General features: G+C 37.3%; 1 protein-coding gene across 1 annotated transcript; it reads right to left on the reverse strand.

Moving 5' to 3' along the window:
* Positions 1 to 6937: 6937 nt before the first annotated feature.
* Positions 6938 to 7992, reverse strand: LOC107565132 (forkhead box protein B2-like). The gene has a single exon (XM_016250344.1). The coding sequence runs from the start codon at positions 7919 to 7921 to the stop codon at positions 6971 to 6973; it is 951 nt and encodes a 316-aa protein (XP_016105830.1). The 5' UTR covers positions 7922 to 7992; the 3' UTR covers positions 6938 to 6970.
* Positions 7993 to 8948: the final 956 nt, after the last annotated feature.

Here is an 8948-nt window from a genome sequence, read left to right on the forward strand (position 1 = left end):
CCTGACATTGGCATGTGTTATTCAGGTGTCAAAGTTGTGCAGAGTTGAAGAAAGAAACCACAAAGACAGTGCCAGAAGGATGCTGGACAGGTAAAGCCTACAAATCTTGCCACATTAATCAAACATTGTAGTGTCAATACTCAATAAGTTACAATGCAAATCAGACATTTAAAAAATAATTATTTTACTGGTCATTTTGAAATGTCAAACTTTGTCTGCAATTGTTAACCACCTCAATCTGTATTATATTTTAGGGTTTTAAAAAAATTCCCTCATGTCCAAATTCAACATGAAGGGGGGTGGTTCGCTGCAGAAAGAGGCATTTGAAAAGACTGCACTGTTCTCGGTCATTAGAGGTATGTGTATAAAACACACAACATTTACCAGAGAGCTTCTCTCTTTTTTAACACACTGAATGGTGATGCACTATATATCTCGTTTTTGTTTTGTTGGCATCCAAGCAAAAGAGAATGACTCCCTGTCACAATTAGTGTAATTAAAGTAAAAAATTATGTGATGCTTTTCTTGTGCTTTTTTTTCTTTCTTTCTTATTTGGCAGATGCTGTGATGACCAACTTCCCGGCAGCAACAGAGTTGGACTTGAGGAATGCAGTTGGGAAGCATTTTAAACAAGAAATAAAACCAATAATTAATAGTTTCCTTTAAGTTCACTGTTGGTTGTTTTATTTGTTAAAATAAGTAAACCAACAAAAGGATTAATCTTTTTTTATGTTGTCATTTATGTTTTAAGTGTGATAACATGCTCTTGATTTGTATTAGATTTTTTTTCTTTTAAATATCTTAAGTTATTTAAAATATTTTATTTTTTCATTTTTATATTTTTATTATCTTAAGTTGTTAAAAACTCCAGATTTTTTTTTATCATAATATTTATATTTAAGTGTGTTGTATTTATGAAATTTTATTTTGTCATTAATTCTTTGTATTTTTATCATTTTGTATTGTCTTAAGTTGTCCAAGTTGTTAAAAATGTTATTTTTCTTAATAAAAGCTGTATATTTAATTTGTTTGGATGGATTGCCATTTTGTTGTCTATTAGATGTATATTTGTAGGCATTCATTAGCTGTCTAATTGATTACTAGTCTATTCTTGGGCTATGATTAGACGTCTATTAAGCCTTTGTTTAGCCTTGTTTTAGCCTAGACGTCTGGGCTGTGTTTAGACGGCTAATAGACGTCTTTTAAACGCAAAATTGCTTGCTGGGAGGTTATTTAATGGCTTTTCAGGTAAACCAACAGCAAAACAAATGTGGAAGAAACACAAACAATTACTAAACAAGCAATAACTTCAGGGATAATATACTCAATAGCAAAGGATTCTTTTGGAGAAAATAATTTTAATAAATTAAAAGACATGCGACAAAATGTCCTAATATCAATATGCCAGCTTGCCTTGTTTCATTAACGGAATACAATCTCTGAACACAAGAGGGCTCTGAACACTATCCGGTCTCAGCTTTGACTTTCTCAAGCACTCTTAGTCTGAGACTTTACAGGAAGGAGAATGAAGACCAGTTAACAGAGGCCAAAGTGTTTGCCTAATTGAGATAATCATTACAGAGATGTGCCGTGTATGAACTCTTTCACAAACACACATGTTGCAGGAGTGCACGTGCTGTAAGGCCAGTGTTAAGCAGATAGAAAGAGAGTGCTAATTAGTCCAATAAAAACCCAAGTGCCTGCTCTAATAGCAAGATAAATGTGCAGGGAGGCAGCGCAGGACCTTTCCTTTAACTGCTGTCAACAGCCAATTAACTCGAAATGAGCAGTGTGTGCATCTCTCAACACTCATCATCAGACACTCGCTTAAAAAATGAGCCTGCATGCATGGACACACACACACTTAGCCATCTAAATGGGGACATGCCATAGACTTCTGTTGTTTTTATACTGTATATACAGACAAAGTTCTGTAACCTTTTTATTTTTTTTTTACAAATTAGGGTGTTGCCCAAAAAGGCGGTTTGTATCTCACTTCTCACTTTTGGGAACAAATTTCTCCACAAAATGGACATTGGATAAAAGGATATTGTACATTTCATTAAACTGAGGAACACACTGCGACCGGGGCAAGTTGTCACAAAGGTAATAATCTCAGGAAATATGATTACTCAAATGTATGTTTTATGGATTCTATGTGTTTTTCCCCCTCAAACATCTAGTTCAAAACCCTCTTTTTTGTTAAATACTATACTAAAAATACTACAATTACAATATCCTCATATTTTTGCTGTAGTTGTAGATTAATCAATACAGTAAAACCACGCATATTTTGAGAAAAAGACAACTTGATGAAACATCCCCTTAAAATAGTTTATTTATTTAATTTTTTTTATTTTAAGTGTACTTGATTTATTACTAATATATAATTTTGCTATTTATTATTATATTATAACAATATTACAACATTTATATATTTATTTATTCATTAAAAAAACACCTTAAGAAATTGTCACTGGAGTAAAAGTATGACAGCTAGTTCTTTTAGGACAGCTGAAAGTTATGAAAAGCTTAAAAACTTCATAAAGGTCTTAGAAACACTTGAGAATTCATGGAGGCAATCAGAGGAAGTGGCAGACAATCTGCTATATTGAGCACCATTAACACGGGACTTGGCTGCATCTAACAATCCTTGTTAAAAGGACAACCTCCAACCATTTCAATTAGCCCGCGGGGCAGTCCGAACACGGCTGTCTATTCTCAGTGAATCACTGAGAAAGAGAGATTTAGTGATCAGCACTACAGCTCTGGTGACCTCTACTCATCTTTTGTTAATGCATGGCAGATGAGCTTTTTATTATGAGCCGCTGACTTATGGCTGGAGGTGTGTTGAAGGGGAAAGGCAGAAGGCACACGCCAGGTAATGAAGCTCAGCCCTGAAAGAACAAATCAATGTGCTTCCACTGAACTCCAGCACCTGAGAGCTGCCACACATGAACCACAACCTGAGGAGCAAGACACTACTGTGTGATGTCCTTTAACATCTCGAGGATCTACATTTGAATGCGTCCCTCAGTTTTAATTTGCCTTCCAACAATGTTCATCCATCGCCAGAGAAATGTGTCATTTTGTCATTGCTTCTGAATCTGAATATGTCATTTCCGCTGTCATCACAGTTAACATGTTGTTTGCATCTATAGATTTGAACACTAATTAAAATATTTGATTAATATTTTAATTAGTGTTAAAATTGTTGGTTGCAGTGGAAATAAGGTCTCAAACTAAGGGGCAGTTGAAATTTCAGGGGAAAGTAATACACAAATACTAAAATAGTTTATGCACTCATAGTTTTTTTAGTATTAAAAATGAAAAAGTGTATTTTTTCATACTTGAAGAAAGTCTTTAATTTAAATAAAATAAAATAAAAAAATTAAAATAGCAAGAAACGCAATACATGAAGGCATCTGAAAAGTAGCAAAAATAAATGATTAAATAAATCATGAACTTTTAAAGAAATTCAATATAACATTGAAAGTTGTAATATTTAACAAAATTAAACACTTCGAAAAATGCACAAGTACGTTTAGATGCCTGGGGTTGGTAATGTTTTTGAAAGAAACTTTTATGCTCACAAAAAGAAAAAAAATTACATTTTAAAATAACTGCTTTCTATTGTAATATATTATAAAATGTAATTTATTCCTGTGATCAAAGCTGAATTTTCAGCATCATTACTCCAGTCTTCAGTGTCACATGATCCTTCAGAAATCATTCTAATATGCTGATTTGCTGCTCAAGAAACATTTCTTATAATAATTAATGTTAAAATCAGTTGTGCTGCTTCATATATTTGTGAAAACTGTGATACATTTTCTCAGAACTATTTGACGAACAGCATTTATTTGAAAAAGAAATCTTTTGTAACATTCTAAATGTCTTTACTGCCACTTTTGATCAATTTAATGCATCCTTGCTAAATTAAAGTATTGATTTCTTTAAATATATATATATATATATATATATATTTATGGTCACAGACCTTTGAGCAAAAAGTATAATATACATATAATGTATATAAACCTAATGGTATTTGAGTTTGCGGTTGTTGAGCGAGAAATTTGAACAAACAGTCTTTAATGCTACTTAACAGTAAAAATGTCCCTGATATCAACATTTCAAGAGACAGGCAGATTAAATAGTGAATCTATCAGTTCAATTATGTGATATGAAGAATTAAGACAATGTATCTATTATAATATTACTAATCCACACTTAATTATAACATTTATAAAGAATTGTACAATCGCACTAAGTTGCTGTGCTGTTGCCGGGGCTCACGGTGGCAAGAAGCTTCATGAATTAAACGCTTCATTATGAAGACGAGGTCTTTGCAGTCATTAAGACGGGCATGAATGTGTCACCTCCACCCCTGCTGAAGTCAGAGTAATTAACAATAATATCGCATATCAAATTCTGCCCCTCAACAAGCCGCAGACCAGCAACTTCACGATGATCTCATTCCTATTCATCCTGACAATCCATATTTAAAAGACTCAAGGGTTGAAAAAAATCAGCATATCCTTCTTATCGAAAAGTCACAGCGTAATCGGAATTGCAGTAAGAAATGGTCACATATTTGTTTTTTTCACTTGGCCTATGTTTCATTTTCAACAGGTTCTTACATATGCAAAATGTCACATTTTGTTTGAAATTTACACTGTAGCTGCTTATGGTAAAAGACAAATTTGATGTCGTTTAAGACGCCAAGAAATTGAGATTGCTACCGTCAGACAGTAATGAATCCGGAGAGTAATGAAGAGAGAGAGACGGATCATTTTCATTGACTAGATGCGATGTGGGTGTAGTTTTCACATCAGGCAGCCACTTGTGCATCTTATTTGTTCAGAGGGCAGGTTCGGCTCACTCCTGGTGTGAGCGTGTGCCGCAGCGCACAAATCAAGACGTACAAGAGAGCCTTTGCCATGCTAAACAGTGACACTCTAAATGGCCTCCCAACTGGCAGCTTTTGTGTTGTGAAGAGGACCAGCTTCTCAACTTCAAAGGTGAAATTTATGTCAAGACGAGCAGGACAAAACTACTTTATCAGACGGCTGCTTTTGAAGTCATGCGGCCGTCTCGACCGGCGCTTTACATGAAGCACAGCATCCCAGACAAACACACACACGCATAGAATAACCTTTTAACAAAGAAAATCTGTCGATGTTTTTAAGACTGACATTTAAGTTGATAATTTAATCGATCCTATAGTCGTCCTTATTCATGTATCAACATAATTTAATGAAATCTACATGTGTAATCAGCAAAATGTTAAGAAAGTGTCACTTTTATCAAAAAATGTAAATGAAAAAATAATAATAATAACCAGGCCACCAGGTTGAACCGCATGATTACACTTAAGCTGAATAGACATTTTCAACTACATAAAACAAATGTGTTTGCTTCTTGAAAGTTCATATAGCCTACTTGGTTTAACTGAACTTTTTTTCTCTCTAAAATTGTTTTAGTTTCATGTTTGATCCTTTAAATGGAAGATCAGGTAAATATAATACATGACGGAAGAATGTTTTTTGCATATGTTGTATTTTTTAAAGTCAGGTTAGGTACGCATGCAGCATCAATACTCTTGCTGGCTATATTAGAAAGCTACATAAAATACTGTTGGCTGGAAATGAATTCAGTCCAGCAGTGAACTGAACAGCACTAAACTTATAAAGCAGCACTCAACAACAGGCTGGATTATTAGGTCACTGCTCCTCTGCTGGACAGCGCCATGTTTTCTGTAGTTTGGCAAATAGACTCAGTCTTTCGTCTCTGTGCCTTGGAGCAACAATTGTCTTAATGTTCAGAAATGGTGGGGAAGCTAAACCATTACTATTAAGCTATTTATGCTTGTGGATGTTCAGCCACTGTCTGTTAGGAAACAGATCAAAATGAAAGAATTCACAAAGTAGAATATTCAGTCTGTAAAGATTATTTAACAACTATTTTATATTCATAAAAATGCTGTTTTGTATTAAAATAGTCTTTTTATTTAAGTATATTTTAAAGATTGTTCTCATATTACTGCCTATAATTTTACACGTATATGCATATATATGCTTTTCATTTTCCATATAAGAGCAAATTCAGCTTAGAGAACTAACAGATATAATCTTACTCTGGTATAAACAAATGAACAAATCAGTGAGAAAAAGACGGTCAGAAAGAAATAAAGACATTCCACTGCACAGAAAGTGCAAGGGATTTTACTCTAAAAATATTTAATTTACAAATCTTATACAATTATACTGCTTTTTTTGAAACTCACATGCCACTTTAAAACAGCACACTTAAACCAGACCTGCTTTTATTCACTATAATTGTCTATTTGATTGTTTCATCTTCGTAAAATCTTTCAATGTTGTGTAAGTAAATACCACAAGTGCAATTCAAACGCTGTAAGTGATGATATTCTACGCCTATTTACATGTATAACATTTATGATCATATATAACAACATTTTAACATAAAGGTATTTTCTATGTTACATGAATACAATAATTTAGCAAAAAATTGACTTTGGGTTATTTCATGAGTCTCTCCCGGACGCACAGCAATCCACTGTTTCAACAGTGGCACACAAGCATGCAAGTCATCATTTTTAATTCATTACACACAGTCTGTGTAGCTTTTATAAGGCTTCATGTTTAAGGGTTTACAAAATGTACATCAATGTTTTTCTTTTTCCGGTTTATACAGTCCTTTGTAGAGAACACAGTTGTTTTTTTTAAAGAAGCTAAAACATGTTCACATACCATAAAGCAGAAAACTGCAGAGCCCAATTCTGACAATCTGCACTCTGCAGAATTTAATACACAGCCAAAAATTTTAAAATTAAAAAACAGTTCTTAAAGGATCTTCCGGAAAAGGCTGGCATCTCAAATCAGTCCACAGCCGTCCCCCAAATCATGCTCCACATACCCTCGTGTCTGAATCTTCAATGTTTGGCTCAGGACTGCAGGAGAGCAGGATGGAGAGACCCGCTTTTCTCCTCAACAAGAGCTGTTGCGTCTCTCTCCATCAGCGCTGCTGTTCTCGGGCACAGCTGCGTTACTCCCGGCATCATGCTAGTCAAGGACGGGACTGCGCCCAGGGTTGGTGTGGGTTTGATGGGCACGGGCACAGCAGGCATGCTTTGGGTTCCCGGGTGATGATGGTACAGCCCCTTGACCGCCACGTTGAACGGTGGGTATTCTGATGACACCGGCTCAGACAGCATGCCCACATGTGGCCACACCGAGTTGACCATGCTGCCCAGTTGAGCGGGCACGGGATACCCGAGGTGATGCATGACCGAGGCGATGGGCAACCCGCTGGCCATCACTCCTTTATAGTCTCTGCCAATCAGGCTCTCGATGGCAAACGGGTGTTTGAAGCTACTGCTCTGCCCGCCGCCAAGCGTGTAGCTCTGGAAGTGCGAGAGCCGCCCCATGGTGCCCAGGTACTCCGGGTGTCCCACGCCCAGCTTGCCCGAATGGTGGTGGGATTGGTGCAAGGCATGCTGGGCATGAGAGTGGTAGGAGTGCAGCATGGGCCCGCTCTTGCAAGCCGAATGCTCCACCCGGAGGAGCTTGAAGCGCTTGCGGCGGCGCAGGAAGCTGCCGTTCTCGAACATGTCTCCACAGTCCGGATGCAGGGCCCAGAAGCTGCCCTTTCCCGGCTGGTCGGGGCGCCGGGGGATCTTGATGAAGCAGTCGTTGAAGGAAAGGTTGTGTCGGAGTGAGTTCTGCCAGCGTTGAGTGTTCTCGCGGTAATACGGGAAACGGTCCATGATGAATTTGTAGATGTCGCTGAGGGGGAGCATCTTCTCAGAGGAGCTTTGAATGGCCATGGCGGTCAGAGAGATGTAGGAGTATGGAGGTTTCTGGTCACTGTAGGAGTTCTTGCCTGGCCGAGGCATTTTTGAAAATCTCTTCAGGATCAGTCAGAAGCAAGCCAGCATATCGTCCGTTGACACAAAAAAGTCATTCAGCGCACTAATAGCCTAATTTTGATTGACTTCAGCTGTTTGTTTTTTTATGTTTACAGATGCTTTATAAGACGCTAGTCACGAAAACATCTCACAAAGTTCAAAATCCACAAGTATGTAAAAGAAAACGGGACCGTTTGAAAGTTACCTGTCTAATGTTACTCCCCGCACGCGCGCGCGACACCTGCGTCCTCGCAGAGCGCGAGAAGTTCTCCCGGAGGTTGCGCGCGCTCGGCTTTGACTCGCAGAGGATCCGCGACGCTTTTGTAAGAATGGCAGAGGTCCAGACCCCCGCTATTTGCGTTTTATTATGATGACACTGACTTTAGGACGAATAAGGGGTAAATAGGGGGAGGGTCTGACTTCATATGCGTTTGGTCCTACTCATCTGAACCAATCAGAGGCAAAGAGCAGCGCGCTCGCTAATGAGTCTGATAATGATAACACACACTGCAAGACTAACGACGTGAACGCGAATGATCCGTGGACTGTTTTTGTGGTGCAATGGGATTGTTTCAAATGTTTCGAACTTTTTTTGAAGTTTAGACTTTATTCAAACAGGAATATAGTTCATATTTGTCCTGCATTGTTCACACTGGTTTGATTTTCACTCAATGCGCGGTAAAACTGCTCAAATGTAAAATATTGTAAATAAAGCCGTTCTATAAATGAGTATAGCCTAAATAAATATGTATGGAGAAGGATATTCTATTTCCTGTGCAAACCACCACATTTATTTCTTATATTATAAAAAGTTAGCTTTAAAAAAAAAATCAGTGTTTGATTTTTATGCTGTTTAGTTACTGCTAGCATTATTTGTATGTATACCCTGATGGTGATTTGTGTTCGTGTGAGTAACACTGTGCTCTGTCTCATTACACCACACTTGCTGAAGATGTGCTGATAAACTTTAAGTCAATGACTTCCATTATACCACTTCCCTCTGGATCCATCACAT

Source organism: Sinocyclocheilus grahami, unplaced genomic scaffold (assembly GCF_001515645.1).
Source record: "Sinocyclocheilus grahami isolate Dianchi unplaced genomic scaffold, SAMN03320097.WGS_v1.1 scaffold982.1, whole genome shotgun sequence".
Taxonomy (NCBI): domain Eukaryota; kingdom Metazoa; phylum Chordata; class Actinopteri; order Cypriniformes; family Cyprinidae; genus Sinocyclocheilus; species Sinocyclocheilus grahami.